The sequence below is a fragment of the Mobula hypostoma genome, chromosome X1 (assembly GCF_963921235.1).
Source record: "Mobula hypostoma chromosome X1, sMobHyp1.1, whole genome shotgun sequence".
In the NCBI taxonomy this organism is placed as follows: domain Eukaryota; kingdom Metazoa; phylum Chordata; class Chondrichthyes; order Myliobatiformes; family Myliobatidae; genus Mobula; species Mobula hypostoma.
The window spans coordinates 21,756,098-21,781,765 of NC_086128.1; the positions used below are offsets into that span (position 1 = coordinate 21,756,098).

Below are 25,668 nucleotides of genomic sequence, written 5' to 3' on the forward strand. Positions count from 1 at the left end.
GTCATCCTGACACTTTATTCTGAGTAACTATCTCCAAACTTCCGAGAACTCTGTTTGGCCCTTGATTCCAAATGGCTGCAGGTTTTTGAATTTTGAAACAGAGCATAAAATCATTGAGGTTGTTAATAAGTTAACAAATTTCACAACATATGCCGGTGATAATAAATCTGATTCTGATTCTGATAGAATCACTGTTATTGAGAGAGGTCTACCCAGCAGCCAGTTTGGTAGATCCGAGCAGTCCGGTTATTCACAGTCCAACTTTGGCCTGCTTCAAGGGCAGTGTAACACTCCTCTTTTAAACTACTTTCTCATGTGAAACAGCTTTGCAGATAATTGACTGGTACCCTTGACATTAGTAACATCTCACCCCTGGCACATCTGCCAGTCGCCAGACACTTTCTCCCTCAGGGACAAGGTAGGATCTGCTCCTTTCGCTTGTTCTTTTGGTCTCTGCTTCCCCAGTCTCTCCAGGTTCCCTTTCACTCGGGGACAGCAACCAATCTGCTGGAGGAACTTAGCAGGCCGAGCAAGTGCCGCCTGGCCTGCTGACTCCATCCAGCAGGTTATAAACACCAAGAGAATCTGCAGGTGCTGGAAATCCAGAGCAACAGGCACAAAATACTGGAGAAACTCAGCAGGTCAGGCAGCATCCATGGAGTGAAATAAACAGTCAGTGTGTCAGGCTGAAACTCTTATGTAACCATAGAACAATTACAGCATGGAAACAGGCCATCTCGGCCCTGCTAGTCCGTGCCGAACTCTTACACTCACCTAGTCCCACCGACCTGCACTCAGTCCATAACCCTCCATTCCTTTCCTGTCCATATAGCTGTCCAATTTAACTTTAAATGACAACATCGAACCTGCCTCTACCACTTCTGCTGGAAGCTCATTCCACACAGCTACCACTCTCTGAGTAAAGAAGTTCCCCCTCATGTTACCCTTAAACTTTTGCCCTTTAACTCTCAACTCATGTCCTCTTTTTGAATCTCCCCCACTCTCAATGGAAAAAGCCTATCCACGTCAACTCTATCTATCCCTCTCATAATTTTAAATACCTCTATCAAGTCCCCCCATCAACCTTCTACGCTCCAAAGAATAAAGACCCAACTTGTTCAACCTCTTCATCGGGTCTTGAAACGTTCACTGTTTATTCCTCTCCATAGATGCTTCCTGACCTGTTGAGTTCTTCCAACATTTTGTGTGAGTTCCTCCAGCAGATTGGTTGTTGCTCCAGATTCCAGCATGTGCAATCTCTCGTCACTCTGATTTCGTTTAGCATTCTCCCACTGCGGGTAGCCTCTATCCACCATCTTGTGTGGAGAACTATTTGGATGTCCCAACTGCAACCACTCACGCAATTGCCATTATTTACACGGGATGTCAGAGGGAAAGATATTTTCACTGTGTGAAACACAAACTAGTGAAAATGGGAGAATTTGCCCTGCCCCACCTGAACCAGGGAATGGGCCTGAGCTAGACTATCCCGCAGTCCGGTCACCCTTTCTGTTTGAGATCCGCAGAAGATCCCAAACTAACCAGTCCCAGCAATCTTCCCCCCAAGTCATTCCGCCAGCTGAGAGGTCAGACCTCTGCAGGAGGTGCCCTGTTGCTCGGTTTCGAGTCTTGGTAATGCTGCCCTGATTCCCTCTCTTGCAGGCTGAAATTCTTTCATGACGTTCCGAATATCCGTGTCTTGGTGTGCGGAGGCGATGGCACTGTGGGATGGATTCTAGACTCCATTGGTATTGTATGCTTTAATGACCTTTCAACAATAAAAGATGGTTTAAAACTGGGGGAAGTCAGGTGTAGAAGGAGTGCTTTTGATTTCAGGGAGGTAGACAATATCGGAATAAATCTCCCAGGGCAGGGACAACATGGGTTAGACATATTGAAGTTCCCTCTACACCATCCCATCACACACTGTGAAACTCCCTCTGTACTGTCCCGGTGCACACACCCAGGGTCAGACGCCATGAAACTTCCTTTACAGTATTCCATCGTACACTTCTGGGGTTAGATACAGAGTGAAGCTCCGTGTCACACACTCCCAGGACAAGGACAGCACATGTTAAGCACATAGTGAAACTCCTTCTACATTCATCTCCTGTAATGTACCTCAGTTCTGCTGTTGTTTGCTGCATTAGTGTATGACTTTTTTTCCACATCAGCCCCCTTTGTGGCTTTGAGTCAGACTGAGAACTGGTATTGAGTTAGAGGAAACTTCGTGTTGTCAGCTATTGCTCACCAGGAGCTGGATTGGAACTGCTCATTTTGCATGGGAGGCACATGCCCACGTGAAACTCCAGCTCATGAGGTGTGTTTGTCTCGAGTCAACAGTTGGTCAAATGGCTCTGATTTAAGACCTTAACGCGAGCCTATGGACCTCCCTTCTATCCAGCAGTCAAGTATTGCTCATTCCATTCCTGATGTGTTTTGGGGTTTAATTGCCTCTGAGCATTGGAAAGAGCGCCGCTAACCAGGCTTTGTTGTTGTGCAGTGAATTTGCGCGGTGAATCTGCACTGGATGACAGGCACGGTGTCCACACACTTGCGGCTCGCACCCAGGACGGACATGGACCCCAGGCTGTGGTCTGACGGCTTCCTTTGCTGCTTCTGACCTCCCTCTCCGTCAACCCAAGGCAAGGGGGAGCTTTGCTGCAGCGCATTGCGCTAATTGTCCGTGCTCAAAAGGGGGGTGGAGCCAGGAGCAGCTGTCTGGAGGGGCAGAAAGCAGGAGGGAGGGAGGAGAGGAGAGAACAATGGAGGGAGTTCATTGACTGACAACTGCAAGAACAACGATGAGGAGGAAACTACCTGGGTGACTTCAAATATCAGAGACAAACAACTGATAGGCATCCTGCCCAATTCAGGGGGAGTGCTACAGACTACAGGCATCTGGAATTCTCTGTCTCTGCCTGTGTGTGTGTGTGTGAGAGAGATGTGGACATCCACTGAAACTATCAGTAAGAAGCAGATTCACCACTATTTGAGCAGTGCTTGTCCCTACCAGCAAGAAGTGCTACCATGGGCAGCCAGCTAGTGTTCTGTTGCCCTGTCCCCTGCCTCCAACAGAGAGCTGATGCCCTCTCGAAAATGTATCAGCACAGATCACAATGAACACTGCAATGTCCAATACAATGTATGACAGCAGCAAAGTCAGTGGACACTTGGACAGGGGGCTACAGTAATGCAGGTACCTGTCATGTATGGCCATGAGCAAGATGTGACACTCCTGCTCATTGATGCATCTTCCCTATGCCATTGCCTTGTGATGATGAATTCCTCGCTGACCTTCCATGCACCATCTACCCTGCCCATGGCATCCTTTTTTTACCTGGGCATTTGGCCCCCGCAGCCTGTTCTAGCATCCCTCAGGCACCAATGACCAGTGGGGCCTCGTGTAGGACTGAGGTGCTCCCGTAGGTTCCCGCCAGTGCAGTGGGACCTAGACTATATCTCACGCCTTTGGATACAAGCCTACATGAGGTGTTGTTGGCTGGGCTAGCAGCGCCAAGAACTGAAATTGGCCGCACAATTGCGCAACAGCACCGCGGGCCTGATGTTGAGTGAAAAAGAGTGAAAAGCAGTTGGCATTCACTGAACTCAACTTTGCATCTACGTACAAGGGGCAATCACCCTCTGATGGGGAAATGGTATAAAACATAGAACAGTATACCACAATATGGGCCCCTCGGCCCATGATGTTATGCTGGACTGTTAACCTACTCCATGATCATTCTAGCCCTTCTGTCCTCTACAGACCATAGCCTTCCATTTTTCTTACATCCATTTACCTACCTAAGAGTCTGTTAAATGTCCCTATTGTATCAGCCTCCATCACCAGCTCCAGCAGTTACCAATCTCTGTGTGAAAACAAACTACCCATAAGACCATAAAACATGGGAGCAAAATTTGGGCTTTTGGCCCATTGAGTCTTCTTCACCATTCCTTCATGGCTGATTTATTTTCCCTGTCAACCCTATTCTCCTGCCTTCACCTTGTGACCTTTGACGCTCTTACTAATCAAGAACCTATCAACCTCCGCTTTAAATATACCCAAAGACATCCTCCACAGCCATCGTGACAATGAATTCCATAGATTCACTGCTCTCTGGCTAAAAAAATTCCTCATGTCTGTTCTAAAGGGACGTCCTTCAATTCTGAGGTTGTGCTGTCTAGTCCTGGACTCCCCCACTATAGGAAACACCTTCCCCAAATCCACTCTTAGGCTTTTCAATATCTGATAGGTTTCAGTGAGATTCTCCCCTCAATCTCCTAAACTCCAGCAAGTACAGGCCCAGAGCCATCAAATGCTTCTCATATGTTAACTGTTTCATTCCTGTGACCTACCTCTGGACCCTCTCCAATGCTGTCACATCCTTCCTTAGACAAGGGGCCCAAAACTGCTCACAATACTCCAAGTGCAGTCTAACCAATGCCTTTTCTCAGAAGACATGTTTACATGAGTTCTTGGCAATAATTCTTAGACAGGTCCCAACCCCAATCCTGCTATTTTTGATAATATCACTTCATTGATCCTGAGGTGTTTGGATTACTTACCCTGTCTGTCAGTCTGTTGCATCTCTATGTTGGTGCTGTAATGTACTTGTGCTACCATGCAGTTCGCATTACAGTCACCTTTCCCTTTTCTTTCAGACAAAATGCACTTTACGGTGAAGCCTCCTGTCGCCATTCTCCCACTTGGCACAGGGAATGACTTGGCACGCTGCCTACGATGGGGAGGAGGTAAGAACCAGCTCCAGCCTTTGAGTGACACAGCACAGAAGTCAGCCCTCTGAGCCCATGCTGACCAACAACCACACATTTACACCAATCCCATGCATTCTCCCTGCTTTCCCATCAATTTCCCCTAGGGGCAAGTTACAATGTCGAATTATCCTACCAACCCATGCACTTTTGGAACATAGGACATAGAAGAGATGTGGGAGGAAACCAGAGCACCCAGGCAAAACTCACACTTTTACAGGGAGAGCATGCAGACTCCACACAGACAGCACCAGAGGTAAAGATTGAACCCTGGTCTCTGGAGCTGGGAGGCAGCAGCTTGACCCGCTGTGTCACTATGCCACCCTTGTGGACTCTGCTGACAGTTAGAGGGCAGCACCCATCAAGGTCTGAAGACACACTCAACTAACTTCTCAATGCCACTGACACACAGTCCTTAACATCTTGTAAAAGATTCTTAATAAATGGCTTCACTTGTTTGCATTAAACAGCTTTGTGCCATTGTTAAACTAGCAGCCAACTAAATTTGAACTGGAAGACGTGTTCATTGTTGTTGGGCAGGTTTTCACTTCAAACCAAGAACAATGATCAGCTGGAGAGATGGTGGCGGAGATAATGTGCCCAGCTCATTAGTGACAGTGACTCACTGTCTGATTTTGCTGATGAAACTCAAGCTCCCAACAGCTGAACATCTCAAATGATCCCTCCAATCAGACCTCTAAAACTGTGACTTCCATATGCTATAGCTAACTTAGATTGCACTGGGTGTTCTCCAATCCAGAAAAGCTCCAGCTCATAAAGAGTCTTCCAGCTCTTTCGGTTGCAGTGAGATTACCTTCAGTTGGGCAGGAACTGAGGTAAGATTTGAATGTTTGACAAGAACAGCTATTGTCAATTGGTAATCAAAACCACTGCAGAAATTGGGAGCTAAAAACAGAAAATGTTGGAAATGCTCAGCAGGTCAGATAACATATGTGAAGAGAAAAAAAAAACGTAATGTTTCAAGTCAAAACACCTCATTTTCCTTCTGGGCACATTCCAACCTGCAGGACCAATTATCCAATTTTACAATTTCAGATATCTCACTGTTTCTATCTCTTTGTAAAATAGTTGGGCATTTTTGTCTGCATTCTTTTCTCTTTTTTATATATATTGTCCACTTGTCCTCACTGACCTCTCTCTGCCTCTCCTGTTGAGGGTGAATAACAGCCATCAAGGCCTTACAGAATCCCGTCTCTTTAACCGTCGAGCCCCACAATAAAGTTCCTTTGGCTTGTCCCTCTCCCGTGGTCCTGTTCTAAACAGTGAGCCGGGAGCAGAGTGAAGACTTAAGGGCTTCGGCTCAACGGGTTTAGGTGGAAACGGGCGAGGCGAGGAAGGTTTGGCATTCTTTTTCTGTTGTTATTTGAGGAGAGGGGCAGTATGAGTGTGAGGGCAGTTTGCTGTTCTCGGTGTCGGATGTGGGAGGCCCTGGAGTCTCCAAGCCTCCCGGACGTCTACTTCTGCGCCAAGTGCATCGAGATGCAGCTCCTAAGGGACCGCGTTACGGAACTGGAGCTGCAGCTCGATGACCTTCGTCTGGTCAGGGAGAGTGAGGAGTTGATAGAGAGGAGTTGCAGGCAGGTGGTCACGCCGGGGCCACGGGAGGCAGACAAGTGGGTCACTGTTAGGAGGGGGAAGGGGAAGAGTCAGGTAATAGGGAGTACCCCGGTGGCTGTACCCCTTAACAATAGGTACTCCTGTTTGAGTACTGTTGGGGGGGGACAGCTTACCCGGGGGAAGCGACAGTGGCCGTGCCTCTGGCACAGAGTCTGGCCCTGTAGCTCAGAAGAGTAGGGCAAGGAAGAGGAGGGCAGTTGTGATAGGGGACTCGATAGTAAGGGGGTCAGATAGGCGATTCTGTGGACGCAGTCCAGAGACCCGGATGGTAGTTTGCCTCCCTGGTGCCAGGGTCCGGGATATTTCTGATCGTGTCCAAGATATCCTGAAGTGGGAGGGTGAGGAGCCAGAGGTCGTGGTACATATAGGTACCAATGACATAGGTAGGAAAAGGGATGAGGTCCTGAAAGGAGAATACAGGGAGCTAGGAAGGGAGTTGAGAAAAAGGACTGCAAAGGTAGTAATCTCGGGATTACTGCCTGTGCCACGCGACAGTGGGAGTAGGAATGCGATGAGGTGGAAGATAAATGCGTGGCTGAGGGATTGGAGCAGGGGGCAGGGATTCAAGTTTTTGGATCATTGGGACCTCTTTTGGCACAGGCGTGACCTGTACAAAAAGGACGGGTTACACTTGAATCCTAGGGGGACCAATATCCTGGCAGGGAGATTAGCGAGGGCTACTGAGGTGACTTTAAACTAGAATGGTTGGGGGGTGGGAATCAAATTAAAGAGGCTAGGCGTGAGGAGGTTAGTTCACAACAGAGGGATGGGAGCCAGTGCAGAGAGACAGAGGGGTGTAAAGTGAGGGTAGAAGCAAAAAGTACTAAGGAGAAAAGTAAACGTGGCAGGCCGACAAATCCAGGGCAAGCATTAAAAAGGGCCACTTTTCAACATAATTGTATAAGGGCTAAGAGAGTTGTAAAAGAGCGCCTGAAGGCTTTGTGTGTCAATGCAAGGAGCATTCGTAATAAGGTGGATGAATTGAAAGTGCAGATTGTTATTAATGATTATGATATAGTTGGGATCACAGAGACATGGCTCCAGGGTGACCCAGGATGGGAGCTCAACGTTCAGGGATATTCAATATTCAGGAGGGATAGACATGAAGGAAGGGGAGGTGGGGTGGCATTGCTGGTTAAAGAAGAGATTAACGCAATAGAAAGGAAGGACATAAGCCGGGAAGATGTGGAATCGATATGGGTAGAGCTGCGTAACACTAAGGGGCAGAAGACGCTGGTGGGAGTTGTGTACAGGCCACCTAACAGTAGTAGTGAGGTCGGAGATGGTATTAAACAGGAAATTAGAAATGTGTGCAATAAAGGAACAGCAGTTATAATGGGTGACTTCAATCTACATGTAGATTGGGTGAACCAAATTGGTAAGGGTGCTGAGGAAGAGGATTTCTTGGAATGTATGCGGGATGGTTTTTTGAACCAACATGTCGAGGAACCAACTAGAGAGCAGGCTATTCTGGACTGGGTTTTGAGCAATGAGGAAGGGTTAATTAGAGATCTTGTCGTGAGAGGCCCCTTGGGTAAGAGTGACCATAATATGGTGGAATTCTTCATTAAGATGGAGAGTGACATAGTTAATTCAGAAACAAAGGTTCTGAACTTAAAGAGGGGTAACGTTGAAGGTATGAGACGTGAATTAGCTAAGATAGACTGGCAAATGACACTTAAAGGATTGACGGTGGATATGCAATGGCAAGCATTTAAAGGTTGCATGGATGAACTACAACAATTGTTCATCCCAGTTTGGCAAAAGAATAAATCAAGGAAGGTAGTGCACCCGTGGCTGACAAGAGAAATTAGGGATAGTATCAATTCCAAAGAAGAAGCATACAAATTAACCAGAGAAAGTGGCTCACCTGAGGACTGGGAGAAATTCAGAGTTCAGCAGAGGAGACCGAACGGCTTAATTAGGAAGGGGAAAAAAGATTATGAGAGAAAACTGGCAGGGAACATAAAAACTGACTGTAAAAGCTTTTATAGATATGTAAAAAGGAAAAGACTGGTAAAGACAAATGTAGGTCCCCTACAGACAGAAACAGGTGAATTGATTATGGGAAGCAAGGACATGGCAGACCAATTGAATAATTACTTTGGTTCTGTCTTCACTAAGGAGGACATAAATAATCTTCCAGAAATAGTAGGGGACAGAGGGTCCAGTGAGATGGAGGAACTGAGCGAAATACATGTTAGTAGGGAAGTGGTGTTAGGTAAATTGAAGGGATTGAAGGCAGATAAATCCCCAGGGCCAGATGGTCTGCATCCCAGAGTGCTTAAGGAAGTAGCCCAAGAAATAGTGGATGCATTAGTGATAATTTTTCAAAACTCGTTAGATTCTAGACTAGTTCCTGAGGATTGGAGGGTGGCTAATGTAACCCCACTTTTTAAAAAAGGAGGGAGAGAGAAACTGGGGAATTATAGACTGGTTAGCCTAACGTTGGTGGTGGGGAAACTGCTGGAGTCAGTTATCAAAGATGTGATAACAGCACATTTGGAAAGCGGTGAAATCATCGGACAAAGTCAGCATGGATTTGTGAAAGGAAAATCATGTCTGACGAATCTCATAGAATTTTTTGAGGATGTAACTAGTAGAGTGGATAGGGGAGAACCAGTGGATGTGGTATATTTGGATTTTCAAAAGGCTTTTGACAAGGTCCCACACAGGAGATTAGTGTGCAAACTTAAAGCACACGGTATTGGGGGTAAGGTATTGATGTGGATGGAGAATTGGTTAGCGGACAGGAAGCAAAGAGTGGGAATAAACGGGACCTTTTCAGAATGGCAGGTGGTGACTAGTGGGGTACCGCAAGGCTCAGTGCTGGGACCCCAGTTGTTTACAATATATATTAATGACTTGGATGAGGGAATTAAATGCAGCATCTCCAAGTTTGCGGATGACACGAAGCTGGGTGGCAGTGTTAGCAGTGAGGAGAATGCTAAGAGGATGCAGAGTGACTTGGATAGGTTGGGTGAGTGGGCAAATTCATGGCAGATGCAATTTAATGTGGATAAATGTGAAGTTATCCACTTTGGTGGTAAAAATAGGAAAACAGATTATTATCTGAATGGTGGCCGATTAGGAAAAGGGGAGGTGCAACGAGACCTGGGTGTCATTATACACCAGTCATTGAAAGTGGGCATGCAGGTACAGCAGGCGGTGAAAAAGGCGAATGGTATGCTGGCATTTATAGCGAGAGGATTCGAGTACAGGAGCAGGGAGGTACTACTGCAGTTGAACAAGGCCTTGGTGAGACCACACCTGGAGTATTGTGTGCAGTTTTGGTCCCCTAATCTGAGGAAAGACATCCTTGCCATAGAGGGAGTACAAAGAAGGTTCACCAGATTGATTCCTGGGATGGCAGGACTTTCATATGAAGAAAGACTGGATGAACTGGGCTTGTACTTGTTGGAATTTAGAAGATTGAGGGGGATCTGATTGAAACGTATAAAATCCTAAAGGGATTGGACAGGCTAGATGCAGGAAGATTGTTCCTGATGTTGGGGAAGTCCAGAACAAGGGGTCACAGTTTGAGGATAAAGGGGAAGCCTTTTAGGACCGAGATTAGGAAAAACTTCTTCACACAGAGAGTGGTGAATCTGTGGAATTCTCTACCACAGGAAACAGTTGAGGCCAGTTCATTGGCTATATTTAAGAGGGAGTTAGATATGGCCCTTGTGGCTACAGGGATCAGGGGGTATGGAGGGAAGGCTGGGGCGGGGCTCTGAGTTGGATGATCAGCCATGATCATAATAAATGGCGGTGCAGGCTCGAAGGGCCGAATGGCCTACTCCTGCACCTATTTTCTATGTTTCTGTGTTTCTATTTTAACCTTCATCCTTCCCCCACTAAAGCCCACTGCCTCTCTTGCCTATGGCATCCAAAAGTAGCTCGTCAAGATATGAAAGCCTCCTTTCCCCACACCACTGTTCCTGGGAGCAACTATCTTACTGCATACAGAAGCAAGATTTGTCTCACCCTGTGACACATCGAGTTGCTGCCTTGATTAGTAAATTTAGATTATATTTAGATTTATCTATCACATGTACATTGAAACATACAGTGAACTGGGCCATTTGTGTTAACAACCAACACACCCAAGGATGTACTAGGGTCCACACACATTTCAGCACCAACATACCATGCCCAAGATGCTCAGCAGAACAACACAGAACATACCAAGCAACAAAGCAACATCAGCAAAACAGACTCCCTTCCTCCCTCCCTCCCACCTACCCACCCAGGCATACATGCAGTCCTCCAATCCCAAGCCAGGCCATTTTCCTCAACATCCCACAGACTCGTGGATTCACATACATTGGGCCCAAACCTCCCCAGTGGATGTGCAGAGATTCATAGTCTAAAGGTTCCGGCCATTGGGCCCTCATCATCTGGATGTCCGATTGACCTTCAGGCCTCGATCTGTTTGCAGATAAAATGGGTGGTGGTGTAGACAGTGAAGATGGTTATCAGGAATTACAGGGCGATCCTGATCAGTTGGGTGAGTGGGTCGAGGAAAGGAAAATGGATAAGTATAACACTTCACAAGCAAGAGAAAATTTGAGGATGCGAGAAATCTGAGCAACACACACAAAATGCTGGAGGAACTCAGCAGGCCAGGCAGCATCTGCAGAAAAGAGTACAGTCGACGTTTCATGCCGAGACCCTTCATCAGAACTTTTGCATGATGTTTTGCATTTTAGGACTTTCACAGTGAGTGGCAGGGCCCTGGGAAGTGTTGTAGAACAGAGGGATCTGGCAGTACAAGTACATGGTTCCCTGACAGTGGAGGCACGAGTAGACAAGGCAGTGAAGAAAGATTTTGACATGCTGTCCTTCATCAGACAAGTCACTGAGTTGAGAAGTTGGGATGTTATGTTGCTGTTGTACAAGACGTTAATGTGGCCACATTTGGAATATTGTGTTCAGCTTTGGTCAACCTGCTATAGGAAAGATGCTATTAAGCTGGGCAGAGTACAGAAAAGATATAAAATGATATTTCCAGAGATTTAGCAACTGAGTTATAGAGAAGGGTTGGACAGGCTAGAATTTCATTCCTTGGAGTGTAGCGGAATGAGGGGTGATCTTATAGAGGTGTATAAAGTCATGAGAGGCATGGACAGGGTGAATGTGCACAGTCTTTTTCCCAGAGTTGGAGAATCAAGAGGGCATACATTTAAGGTGAAAGGGGAGAGAATTAATAGGAACATGAGGGGCAATTTTTTTCACTCAGAGGGTGGTCCATATATTGAGCAAGTTGCCAGAGGAAGTGGTTGAAGCAGGTACATTAACAACATTTAAAAGGCACTTGGACAGACACATGGATTGGAAAGGTTTAGAGGAAGATGGTCCAAACCTGAGCAAATGGGACTAGCTTAGATGGGAATCTTGGTCATCATGGATCAGTTGGGACAAAGGACTTGTTTCCGTGGTGTGTGACTCTATGTCTCCATAACTCTAACGTGTACCACCTCTTGTATCATCATCACATCTCACTGTCATTGAGAGGTGAGGGAAGCTTTAATCTGTTGCTGCTGAATCTATAACATCTGAGAAGGGTAACATTTGGCTGTGTTTCAAAGGATACGAGGGCGAGAAGTTAACAAAGGTGCTGAAAGACATTGAGGTGGGTACTTCAACATTGCTGGATCGATGGAGTTTTGAGGTGACAGAATCTGGTCTGGAGAAAGGAGATCCTGTCCCTTACAACATCATTAACAACTACTTCTCCATTGGGGTGGTAAGTCCACAAAGATATATCAATATATATTTTGCATTCATCATTTTGTTGTATTTATTCATGGGATGTGGGTGTGGGGAGCAAGGTCTTGCTTTTTTGGCCCTCCTCAGACAGGGGAGTCAACAAGCTTCAGATGAATTTTAGAACATTAAACAGTAACAGCACAAAACTTTGTGCTGAATTAATTAAACTAGTAATTAAATGCCTAACTAAAGCAATCCCTTCTACCTGCACGTGGTCCATATACCTCTATTCTTTGCACATCCATGTACATATTTGAGAGCCTCTTAAATGTCTCTACCATATTTGCCTCTACCACCACATTTGGCAGTCTGCTGCAGGTGCCCACCACTCTTTGTATAAATAAGTTGCCCTGCACATCTCCTCTGAACTTTTCACCTTCTCACCTTAAATTCATGCCCTCTAGTGTTAGACATTTTGTCCCTGTCTATCTATGCCTCTCATAACCTGAGAAACCTCTGTTAGGTTTCTCCTCAGCCTTTGCCACTCCAGAGAAAACAGCCCCAGTTTGTCATGCCTTCTAATCCAGGGAGCAATCTCATAAACCTCTTCAAAGCCTCAACGTCCGTCCTGTAATGGGACAGCCAGAACTGAATGGAATATTTCAGATGCAGCCCAACCAAAATTTTATAAAGCTGCAGCATAACTTCCCAACTAATAAAGGCAAGCATGCCATATACCTTCTTTACCACCATATTGACTTGTGTAGCCACTTTCAGGGACGTCAATGTTCCATGGATTGATGCCAGACTAGTTTTGTATATAGGCCAGAGCAGGCAATAAGGGTAGATTCCCACTTCTGTTCCTATACCAGCATCTTGAATGTATTTCCTTTACGACAACCCTAAAGCTTCCCAGTGTTTCGCAAGTGGCAAAGGATAGTCTCTGATATTGCCCAGGAAAACATGATGGCCACTTAGCAAACAGCAAAGTCCCTTTAACAGCTGTGAGATCAGTGTTGGTCTAGCCAGTTCCTGGGTGAGGGCTGAGTGTTGTATTTTGGCCAGAACCGTCACTTACTGCCTTATCTTCAGCAACACTGGAGTCTTCAACCAGGCTGCAGGTAAATCTTGGAATAGACTTTGAAGTTGTGACCTCAAAGTCAAAGTTGAGTTTACTGTCATCTGCACAAGTACGTGTATGCACAGGTGCAATGAAAAACTTACTTGCAGCAGGATCACAGGCACGTAGGATCAGGTACACAACACTCACAAGAAAAACAAACTTGAACTTGGTGGTGTGGGACTCCAGGCTTCTCCACTTCCTGTCAGATGGTAGCTGCGTGAAGATGGCATGGCCCAAATGGTGGGATCTTTATTAATGGATGTTGCTTCTTGAGGCTGCACCTCCTGTAGATACTACAGATGGTGGGGGGGATGTGCCTACGATGTATTGAGCAGCTCTCTGCAGTTTCTTGCGTTCCTGCACACTCGAACTGCTATACCACAGCATAATGCAACTTCACTTAAAGAGGTTTGCTAGAGTGTTTGGTGACAAGCGGAACCTCCTTAATCTTCTGAGAAAGTAGAGATGTTGGCACAGCTTCCTTATTGATTGCATCTATGTGATCATCCAGCAATTTAAAGCTGCTGACTCTCTCCACCATCAATCCCCCCAGTGTAGACTGTTCACCTTCCTTCCCCTTCCCGAAGTCAACAATCAGCTCTTTAATATTACTGACGTTTAGCGAGAGGTTGTGGTTGTGGGACCACCCCACTTTTGACCAAGAGATGAGGATGTTAATACTGAACTAGACTGCTGCACAACGATTGTGACAGGGAATTGGTGGGTGGATGAGGCCGAGGGGCTGAGATGAATTCACCTTCTTGGTGTTACAGACTTTGTGGTTAAAATGTGGGCTGTGGTCCAATGGTGAGATCTGACTGCAGCTTCTTTTCTTTCTTTAAAGGATGCTTCGATTGCCCATCGGTTCCACATAATGAGAGAGAAATATCCAGAAAAATTCAATAGCAGGTGAGTCTATGAGTAGCTGTATACAGTCTCTGAGCCCGTGGTGTCTGCAGTACAGCGAGGATCACAGATGCATCAATAACCACGGTGATACGTGTTAGTGTCACTTCTTGAGCTGTGCAGTGTCAGGGAGAACACATTTCAAGTTCTCTGGATGTATAGTAAGTGTAGCATGCCCAAAGAATGGGTGACTGTGGCCAAAAAGCTCTCCACCCCTGGACCCATTCATCACCTCCTGGCTTGCTTGTTGAAGACTTATTTATTTAGCAATACAGCAGGGAGTCAGCCCTTCTGGTCCCTCAAGCCGTGTCGCCCCAGCAACCCCCAACAAAACTGATTAACCCTAACCTATTCACAGGACAATTTACAATGACCAATTAACCTACCTGGTACGTCTTTGGACTGTGGGTGGAAACCGGAGCACCGGGGGAAAACCCATGCATTCTACGGGGAGGACGTACAGAGGCTCCTTACAGACGGTGCCAGAACTGAACTCCAAACTCCTGAATGCCCAGCGCTGTAATAGTGTCACGCTAACCACTACACCTACGTGGTGGCCTTTATTGATAGTTGTTCTTAATGGATGCTACAGTGATGCAGCGGGTAGAGTCTATTACCTCACAGCCCCAGATTCCTGGGCTTAATCCTGTCTGCGTGAAATTTGCACGTTCTCCCTGTGACTGTGTGAGTTTTCCCCCAGGTGCTAAAGTTTCCTCCCACATTCCAAAGGCTTACAGATTGGTGGGTTAATTGTCCAATGTAAATTGTTCCCTCGTGTGTGGGTGATGGAATCTGGGAGAACTTGATGGGGGTGGATAGCAGGGAAAAATTAGTGGAGGATGTGACTACCCTGTGAGCCGGCAGAAACTCAAATGGACTAAAATGAACCCTTGTGTTGAATGGAGAATTGAAATATGACATCGGCTACTTGATGGTTGATTGGTGGGCCAAATGACTACCAGGATGAACTAGTAGATCCCTGACCTTTTCTCACTCAGTATTTAATATGTTCTGACCGTGAACTCAAGATCTGTGAGGTGAGGTGAGAGATGTAAAGTAATGAGTACTTTACTCTTATAAGTTAGGCAAGATATGCCACCTCATTTAAAAAGACTACAGCATTACTCTGTGTATTTATTAAAGCTATCCTGCAAGCCTGAATTACTTCCAAACTAACATTTTCTTCTTTGATAGGATGAAGAATAAGCTATGGTATTTTGAGTTTGCAACCTCAGAAACAGTCTCGGCCACATGCAAGAACCTGCAGGAGGTTCTGGAGATAGATGTGAGTTACTTTGTATCCGGCTCAGCTTAACAAGTGTCGTTGGACTTAAGGAAATATATTTTTAAAGTTTATTGGTCCAATGTACTGAAATTCTTTGAAGAAATGACACATGTTGGGCACACAGAGAAATTAGTGGATGTACTAAGATTTTCAGAAGACACTTGGCATCAAAGGTTATGGCAAAAAAAATAAAAGCTCATGGTGTAGGTGGAAGACTGGCTAGAAACAGAGAAGGTATTAAAGGGGGCTTTGATTGCCAAGATGGTTACCGCAGCCTCAACTTTTGAGGATTTAGATAAAGGCACAAGGTGTTGCTGCCAAATTTGCTCATGACCTAGAGAGAAGTCGGAAAGTAAGTTGTGACAAGGATATTAAGAGGCTACAGAGGGATATAGAAAAGTTAAGTGAGAGGGAAAAGATCTGGCAAATGGAGTATAATGTGGAAAATATGACATGGTTCATGTTGTCAGGAAAAAATAAAAAGCACGTAAGAGAGTGCTAGTTTCCAAGGTACAGGGATCAGAGTGCCAATGCATGATTAACAGAAAGCTACTGTGTGGGTTCAGCAAGTAATTAGGAAAGCTAATAACAGAATGTTAGTGTTTATTTGAGGGAAGCTGACTATAGAAGTAGGGAGGTTATGCATTGGTGAGACCATACCAGCAATATGTTAATGCACTGGAAGCAGTTCAGAGAAGGTTACTGGACTGATAATGAAGCAGTTCACATCTAAAGAGCTGAGCAACGTGCAGGCCTGGGCTGATAAGTACAACGCACAAAATGCTGGAGGAACTCAGTGAAGGGCCCCGACCTGGAACTTTGGTTTGTTCATTTCCCTGCATAGGTGCTACCTGGCCCACTGAGCTCCTCCAGCATTTTGTGTGCTGCTCCAGATCTCCAGAATCTGCAGTCTCACTTGTATCTGGGCTGGGTGGTGACAAATACCACGCATGGGACGCAAGTGCCAGGCAATGATGATATCCAGCACAAGAAAATCCAGCTATCACCCCCTGACCTTTAATGGCATTATCATCACTGAATCTCCCACTATCAGTGGTGAATCTGCCATGGACGGCTGTGCAGGCCAAATCATTGAGTATATTTAAAGCAGAGGTCGATAGGATCTTGAAAAGTATGTGTGTCAAAGGTTACAAGGAGAAGGCAACAGAATGGGGTTGAGAGGGAAAATAAATCAGCCATGATAGAATGGCAGAGCAGACTCAATGGGCTGGATGGTCTAAATCTGCTCCCATGTCTTATGGTCTTATCAATATCCTGGGGTTACCATTGACCAGAAACTGAACTGGAGTAGCCTTCTACACAGTGTGGCTACAAAAGCAGGTCAGGGGCTAGGAATCCTGCGGTGAGAAACTCACCTCCTAACTCCACCATCTGCAAGACTCAGGTTAGGAGTGTGATGGAACACTCTTCATTTCCACAACTCAAGAAGCTCGACACCATTCAGGAGAGAGCAAGTCACTTGAAAGGCACCCCAGCCACAACCATTCACTCACTCCACCATCAGCGCACAGTTTGCACCATCCACAGGATGCACGGAAGCAACTTACCAAGACTCCTTAGACATTACAAACCCACTGCCTCTACCAGCTGGAAGGACAAGAGCAGCAAATGCTCAGGGAAAGTAACCTCCTGGAAGTTGCCCTCCAAGCCACACACCATTCTGACTTGGGAATATAGTGTATATCCGTTTCTCCACCAGGTCAAAGTCCTGGAACAAACTCCCCAACAGCACTGTGGGTATACCCACACCTCAAGTGGTTCCAGAAGGCATCTCTCAAACACCTTCTGAAGGGAAGCTGTGGATAGGCAATAAATGCTAGGTCCGCCTGCAAAGCCCATGTCCCTGGAATGAATTAAACAAGAGATACCAGGAATGGGCAGGTTATCTGATGGGAAATGAGGGTGGTCAGGCTAGACTTGCATCTGTTAGAGTTTAGTCAGTTGAGAGGGGAATTGATTGAAATGTGTATGATCCTGGGGGCTCTTGACAGGATGGGCATGGAGAGGGCTTTTATTCTTGTAGGACAATCTAGAATTAAAGGTCACAATTTTTTTTAAAGTGGTTGCCAACTTCAAGATGCAGATGAGGCAAAATGGTCTCTCTCAAAGACTCCTGAGTCTTTGGAACTCTCTTCTTTGAGCAGTGAATATTTTTGGAAATTTTTAAAGCAGAAGCAGGTAGATTCTGAATATGCAAGTAGTTGCCAGGTGTGACTATCAGATCAGCACTGATCTTACAATGGTGAGGCAGACTTGAGGGATGAAGTCTTCTGCACTGAATTTGAGGGTACATATATAAGTCATATTGCATCTGTCATATTCCTTTATCTATGTAGGACAGAGTCGTGTCTAAAATGGGCTGGAGTATATTTTTTGGTGAGTGGGATCATGAGCAATCCTCCCACACACAAACAAAAATGTTCAGAGCTTACGAAAAGGCTTTAGACCTTATCTCCAATAATCCACTCAAGAGAACAGAATCAGCTTTATTATCACTGTCTTTTATGATATGAAACTTGTTGTTTTGCAGCAACAGTACAGTGCAAAGACATAAAATTGCAAAAATAAATAGTGCAATAAAAGGGACAGCAAGGTAGTGTTCACTGGTTTATTGACCATTCAGAAATCTGATGTTGGAGGGAAAGAAGCTGTTCCTGAATCATTGAGTGTGGGTCTTCAGGATGCTGTTCCTCCTCCCCAATGGTAGTAACGAGAAGAGGGCACATCCCGGATGGTGACGGTCCTTAATGATGGATGCCGCCATTGTGAGGCGCCACCTCTTGGAGATGCCCTCGACAGGGGGAAGAGTTGTGCCTGTGATGGAGCTGGCTGAGTCTACGACCCTCTGCAGCCCCTTGTAATCCTGTGCATTGGAGCCTCCACACTAGGTCATGACTGTGGTATGGTGTTAGTTAACCTCCTGGACTAGTGTTCCTTGCCTGCCGGGATGGTCAGGCAGCCTCTCACAGGTTTAGGAGAGGAGGCCAATCCCCTGTCCACATACCCGCATTGGGCACTGATGCACTGATGAGACCACCCAGTGTCTTGGAGTTGGAAGTCTTCTCCCTAACCAAACCTCCCCCCCCGCCCCGACTTAAAGGCTTCCTTTGGGTGCCCTTAATCATGTTCCTTCTTCCCTTTGCAGTGCTGTGGGACCCTTTTAGACCTGAGCAACCTTTCGTTGGAGGGGATCGCCATCCTCAACATTCCCAGCATGCACGGGGGCTCAAACCTGTGGGGCGAGAACAAGAAAGGAGAGAGCAAGCCCCTGCCAAACAAAACCTATGCAGCCATAACGGACTCTGAGGCTCTGAAGTCATGTGTGCAAGGTGAGCAAACATGGTGAAAAGCAAGGCAAGTATCCAGCTTTGTCTAGAAGGCTCAGTGGATCCATTGAGGCAAATACCATAGCCTGCTGCCTGGGAATCAGGGACCCAATCTTCAGTTGGTAGTCACAGAGTCAGAGTCATGGAGCACAGAAATAGGCCCTTTGCCCAACTGGTCCATGCCAACTAAGATGTCCACCCAAGCTAGCCCCTTTTGCCTACGTTTGGCCCACGTCTCTCCAAACCTTTCTTATCCACGTAACTGTCCAAATGTTTTTTGACCTCGGATGCCTCCAAGAAAAATCACCATGCACTGTGAGTGGGAGTCTGCAGCTGCCCTCAGAAGAAGCCATGCATTATGGGGTTGAAGGGAGGTGTTGAGAAAGTGATGATGGAGAGGTCGCAGTTGGGTAGGAAAGGGCGAGGTTGTGGGGGTGGGGGTCACAAAGTGAACAGAGATTGAAATCTTGGCTGGTGATTGGGGGTGGTGTGGAGATCAGGGAGGTGTCACTGGGAGGCAGGGTGGGCTACAGCGCACACAAAATGTTGGAGGAACTCAGCAAGCCAGGCAGCACCTATGGAAAAGAGTAAACAGTCGGCGTTTTGGGCAAGACCCCTCATTGGGACTGATAAAAGGTCTCGGTCCGAAACATTGACTGTTTCCTCTCTTCTATAGATGCTGCCTGACCTGCTGAGTTCCTCCAGCACTTTGTGTGTGTTGCTTTGGATTTGCATCATCTGCAGATTTTCTCATGAGTGTGGGATACAATCTGTCTTTGTAGGAGTGGGTGTGGCAGGGGGGTGCTAGAGAAAGCCAGAGTGAGAGGAGTTCCCCTTTGGCCCCTCGGGACACTCGGGACTGAGATGAGGGAAAATTTCTTCATCTAGAAGTAGTGAATCTTTGGAATTCTCTCCCCAAGAGGTTCGGTCACTGGGTGTATTCGTGTATTCAGTTCAATTCAGAGATTAATATATTGAATATATAGATTGAATATTAAGGGAATCAAGGGATATGGAGATTGTGCAGAAAAATGGCACTGAGGTAAAAGCACATCCACACTTTTATTGAATGGCCGCGCAGCCACAATGGGCTGAATGGCCTCCTCCTGATTCTGTTTCTTCTCTGTTACCATCCACCAAGTGACTTTGAAAGAAAGTGCCTAGTGTGTGATGGATGAGCAAATCAGCCTGCCTGTGTGTAGCCACATCGTCCATAGGCCGGTGATGTGAGTGGGTGCTGAATCTCCCAATAGTCAGGCCAGTTACGAGGGAGGTTGTCCAAGACCCGGAGAGGAGGGAGCTCCACGCTGCTCCTAAGCAAAGGGTTTGGTACTCTTTACTGGGCCACCAAGAGACAAGGATGCCATCCACCATTTTGTCAGCTCCCCTCTGACAACACTGTGCACCTGCGGACTGCACACACACCATCTTAGCTCGGAGAGAAGAGAGACCAGTACAGCACAGGAGCAGGCCCTTTGGCTCATGAGGTCTGTAATGAACATGATGCCAAATTAAGCTAATCTATTCTGCTATTCTGCTTGTACATGACCCATCTCCCTCCATTCCCTGTTTATTTCTGTGTCTCTCTAAAGGTCACTTAAGTACTGCTATTGTATCCACTTAGATCACCATGCTTGGCAGCCCATTCCACGTACGCTCCACTCCCCGCACATGTCCTTTAAGCTTCCCCCTCTCATGCATTCCCCTGGCATTTGACATTTCATGGGGGAAAAAATTCTAACTCCCTACTCTATCTGCGCCGCTCATAATCTTATAAACTTCTCTCACGTCTCCCCTCAGCCTCCAGCACTCTAGAGAAAACAGCCTAAGCTTGTCACACCTCTCCTTAGAGCTCATACCATCTAATCCAGGCAGCATCTCCCTAAAGCCTCCACATCCTGTCATGGAGCAGCCAAAACTGCCCACGATACTCTTAAGTGTGAACTAACCAAAGCTTTACATGGCTGCCGCATGGCTTGCTCGCGTTACACTCAGTACATTGAACAATGAAGGCCACCGTGCTTCTTTGCCACTCAATCTGCTGGCATAGCCACTTTCAAGGAGCTGTCGAACCAACAGCTATGTGAATCTGAGCAGTGGGTGCAAATGGTAATTGGTAGATTAGTTTGTTAGTGACACAAGTACCAAGACGCAATGAAAAACTTCGATACAGATCATTTCATCTCATTGAGGTAACACAAGGAAAAGCAATACCAGAATGCAGTATATAGTGTTAGGAAAAATGAGGTAAATTGTGAGGGTAAGAGATCATCTAGGGGACCACTCAATAGTCTACAACAGTGGGATAGAAGCTGTCCTTGAGGCTGGCGGTACGTGCTTTCAAGCTTTTGTAACTTCTGCCCGATGGGAGGGGGGAGTAGAGAGAATGTCACGGGCAGGAGGGGACTTTGATTCTGCTGGCTGCTTTACCGAGACAGTGGGAAGTCTAGGTGGAAATGGAGGGGAGGCTGGTTTGACTGAGCTGTGTCACTCTGGGCCATCTCCTTTTCCAGCTACAGAGTCCCCACTTTCTCTGCTGGTAGGAGCCCTCCCGGGCTGTTATGCATGAGACCCACAGCTACAGATGTTCCAGGCCCGCTGTGCGTGAGGTGAATGCACAAACACTGTCAGATGTCACATTGTCCGACCTCACAAATGACCTGAAGTGCAGTGGTCCAGATGTCACATGCTCGCTGTGTCATGTGATTCACCCTCCCATCAGAAACGGCGCACACTTTCCCTCCCTCCCCCCCGCTGCCCACCGCCGCAGTGTGCCACCACATGGCCTGCCGCCGCCCACGAGGGCTCTAGCTCGACGCACGAGAGTGGTCGGTGCAAAGAGGACTCACTGCAATGTTTCTCTTTTGCAGAGCTGAGCGACCAGCTGCTGGAAGTGGTAGGACTGGAAGGGGTGATTGAAATGGGGCAGATCTACGCAGGCCTGAAGAGTGCCGGCACGCGACTGGCTCAGTGCACCGAGGTCACCATCAGGTAACAGAATGCGAGCAGCCTGATTGGGCCAAACCCCACCGGGACAACCCTTTCGCTGAGCTTCCTTCATTCAACAGATTCGACGGTACTGCACCTTGCCTAGTTTTGACCATTTTTCGTTCCCCTTCAGGACCAAGCGACTACTGCCAATGCAGATTGACGGAGAGCCCTGGGTCCAGCCTCCATGCACCGTAAGTCACAGCTCCCGCCATCCGATGTCACACTCCCCCCCCCACCCCCAACCCTGTCTGACTGAGTGACAGCCCCTGTGGTAAGACAAAACTCAGCCCATGCCACAGTAGCACCGGCAACACTGCCAGCAGCCTGGCACGGATTGGGTGTAGGCTGACAGGCACTGCTTCACTCCCTTGCGACTGCTCAGAAATGCCGACCTGGATTGTGTGGGTGTCTCTCCGGAGGGGGGACTTGACCTGACATTTTGCCTCATTGGTGGGAGTGCTGCGTCTTCGGAACACCTCCTCACCTTCCACTACTGTCCCATGTCCCCAACTCCTGTGTAGCCCCAGCTGTTTGTGTGGCTGGGAGGAGTCAGTATATCGTGTATATACAGAGTGTGAGGGGTTGCAGTCTCTGTTTGAGCATCTGGGGGTGTGGATGATCGCCTGATCGGTTTCGCTCTTGGGCATTCGCTTTCACCTGGGGCCGTCAAACCCCATTCACAGCCAATCAATATCCAAACCAGTGAAACTCGGTAGAAGGTCTCACACTTCATCAAACCACCACCAGGGGTGATGATCATTCCAAAGTCCACTATGCTGTACCGAGATGCTCTAGGCCTGGTAATCAAATGGGTTCTGTATGGGATGGCTTTGGGTGGTCTCACTCTGGTGAGCATTGATCCATGACTCGCAGTATAGTTGCTTGTGAGGATGTAGCCAGGAGATGTAAGTCTTTCCAAGCTTTCATGAGCAGTGAGATTGTCAGGTGCAGTGAAATCATTGAATCGCTCACCAAGTTTAACTTGCTAACAGCCTTCTTTTGTGTGACTCTTCCAGATTAAGATAACTCATAAAAACCAGTCGCCAATGTTGATGGGCCCCTCCACAAAGTCATCTGGATCGAAGAAGTGAGCCAGCCAAGGCAGACATTCCCATCAAACTCTTTGGCTCATTGGAACCTTAACCCTTTGGGCTCCATGTTACTCGATTCCAAATATTATTAGACCCTTTGCTTTGTCAGAGCCCCTAGTTTAACTAGTTTAGCACACACCCTTGTATTCTTTCACAGCCTCTCCCAGCCACACAATGTGTCCTTTAAGATGTGTGTGTAGTGCCTTTGATCTGTCACACACATTGATTCTGCTGAGATATTATGGCACAGATTTTTTTTGCTCTGACACTACCCTGTGATACTTTGACTGACATTGACAAATATCTGGAGTATATTCTAGGAATGAGCAGTATCTTGCATGCAATTTACAGGTGCTAATTGTACAGTTGTTGAAAGTTTCTATTTAACTGGGAGGCAGTGATACTTTACAAGTACTGCATGTCATCCTAGGAGATCTTACTTTAGCCTTTCCACAACAGGAGATAAACACTGGCCAGACTGCTGAATGCAAAGCCATTAAATCACAACTGGTGACAAGTCTATCGGGAGTGCACATGTAACTTCATCGAGAATTCCAATGGCTGTATTAGAATTTCTTGACACTGTTTATTGCAGACACCTCACCTGTAATGTTTATATCACACCACACTTCAGCTTCTGCACCCAGGTCTAAATTAAAGCCTTTACTATTTGACAATGTGATGTATTAATGTGATCATATATATCTATTGGAGAGCTTGCCTGAAGTATGCTGGACAAATGGTATCAAATGCAGGCAGTGAAATCTCAAGTAATTGGCCACATTTAATGCTTTAGATTAAATTCTGTATTCACAGCATGCAAACTATGTGAATTACTCCGTGTGACAAGCAAACACAATGCAATTTGCTCAAATGAATATTTCATAGTGGGAGTGAAGGAGATTTGCCTTGTCAGTGTGATCATTGAGAAATGTTGTGGATCCACGAGAGAGTAGCTGTAATTTAGTGCATTGGACTGCACAGGACTGAACAGAGGTGTTTGGTTCACTGGTATCCTATCTGCTGGGAATATAATGGAACCATTTTGAGTCTCTGCTTGGTTACATCTTTGGTTGGTAATAGAGTCAATGAAATTAAACCAAACCTAATTCATTGAAGGGATCCAACCTCCCCTCACCTGAATCATTTTGGGCCCTTAAACCATTCAGGAGCCCAAGAATAAAAATTAAGGTCTTATAATTTACAATAAGGGTCTGAATTTCTTAACATTCCTTTCTGCCTGGTTTTCTTTGTTAGTTGTGGCATATATTGGACAGGTTTTAAATCTTAGATACAAGAAGAAAGGGAAAGTGAAGACACAAGGAGAAGGCAGGAGGGACGGCAGAATATTGCTGTAGAAATGCAGATGCCAAAAATCTGAAATAAAAACAGACAACGCTGGGAAATCTCTGCAGGTCAGGCAGCCTCTGTGGAGAAAGGAACAGAGTTAACGTTTCAGGCCGAGGACCGTTCCACTTGAAACGTTAACTGGATTCCTCCAGATAATTTGGTCCAATGACAGCACCTGGCACCTCGTGAACAACTCTTAGCATAAATCTGATTTATTTTCCCCCACCCCCCACCCCCACAATGGCTAGCTCACTTGCAGGTAAATGGTAGAGGTACAGGTAAGAAGCTTAATGTATTTTTGTATCTGTATATTGAGGTATGTGGATGATGGAGTTGTATAGACGTGCACACCTTTAAATATTTTGTAAATATAACAAATAAAAGCTTCAGGTTGCCAATTCAGTTGTTATTAATCTCTTTTTTTTTACTAATCCCAGCACCATTCCCACACCTATCCCTCTGGTTCTGTACTCGATAGAATTAAATATTCGATCATTGAAGCGTGTTGAATATTGAAAGTCCTAGATATAGTGGATGTGGAGAAGACATATCCTATAGTGGGGGAGTTTGGAACTAGAGGGCACAGTCTTAGAATAGAGGGTTGTCCACTTAGAAATGAGATGAGGAGGAATTTCTTCAGCCAAAGGGTGGTGAATCCCAAGTCACTGAGTGTATTTAAAGCTGCCCCAGCAACCCCCGACAAGCCTGATCAACTCCACCCTAACCTGATCATGGGATAATTTACAATGGCTAATTAACCTGCCTGGTACGCCTTTGGACTGTGGGAGGAAATTGAAGCACAGGGAGAAAACCCATGCGTTCCACAGGGAGAACGTACAAGCTACTTACAGAACTGTGTCGGAATTGAACTCTGAACTCTGCAACACTGAGCAGTAATGTCATCACACTAACAACTCCACTATGGTGTCCAGGTTCTGAATAAGCAAGTGTCAAAAGTTACAGGGAGAAGGCAGGGGAATGGAGTTGAGAGGGAAAATAAATCAGCCATGATCGAATGTCAGAGCAGACTTGATGGGCTGAATGGCCTGATTCTGCTCCTAGGTCTTATCGTTTTAGAAACATAGAAAATCTACAGCACAATACTTTGGCCCACAAAGCTGTGCTGAACATGTCCTTACTCATAGCCCTCTATTTTTCTGAGCTCCATGTACCTGTCCAGGCATCTCTTAAAAGACCCTATCATATCTGCCTCCATCACCGTCGCCGGCAGCCTATTCCATGCACTCAGCACTCTTTGCGTAAAAAAACTTACCCCTGACATCTCCTCTGTACCTACTTCCAAGCACCTTAAAACTGTGCCATCTCGTGTCAGCCATTTCAGCCCTGGGAAAAAGCCTCTGACTATCCACACGATCAATGCCTGTCATCATCTTATACACCTCTATCAGGTCACCTCTCATCCTCCGTCGGTCCAAGGAGAAAAGGCTGAGT

General features: G+C 46.4%; 1 protein-coding gene and 1 long non-coding RNA gene across 9 annotated transcripts in view; one reads left to right on the forward strand and one right to left on the reverse strand.

Annotated features, from left to right (window-relative positions):
- The window catches only part of LOC134340536 (diacylglycerol kinase beta-like), a 162,256-nt gene extending 137,649 nt beyond the window's left edge, over window positions 1-24,607 (forward strand). For all 8 annotated transcript variants that reach the window (XM_063037879.1, XM_063037885.1, XM_063037883.1 and 5 more), the window contains 9 exons: window positions 1,663-1,748; window positions 4,663-4,752; window positions 12,003-12,160; window positions 14,091-14,155; window positions 15,347-15,437; window positions 18,604-18,787; window positions 21,655-21,775; window positions 21,906-21,966; window positions 22,792-24,607. In XM_063037879.1, the coding sequence (XP_062893949.1) occupies window positions 1,663-1,748; window positions 4,663-4,752; window positions 12,003-12,160; window positions 14,091-14,155; window positions 15,347-15,437; window positions 18,604-18,787; window positions 21,655-21,775; window positions 21,906-21,966; window positions 22,792-22,866 (931 nt within the window). In that variant the 3' untranslated portion in view covers window positions 22,867-24,607. The remainder of the gene's footprint in view (window positions 1-1,662; window positions 1,749-4,662; window positions 4,753-12,002; window positions 12,161-14,090; window positions 14,156-15,346; window positions 15,438-18,603; window positions 18,788-21,654; window positions 21,776-21,905; window positions 21,967-22,791) is intronic.
- LOC134340537 (uncharacterized) overlaps window positions 1-25,668 on the reverse strand; it is a 46,063-nt gene that overhangs the window by 4,663 nt on the left and 15,732 nt on the right. The window lies entirely within an intron of this gene.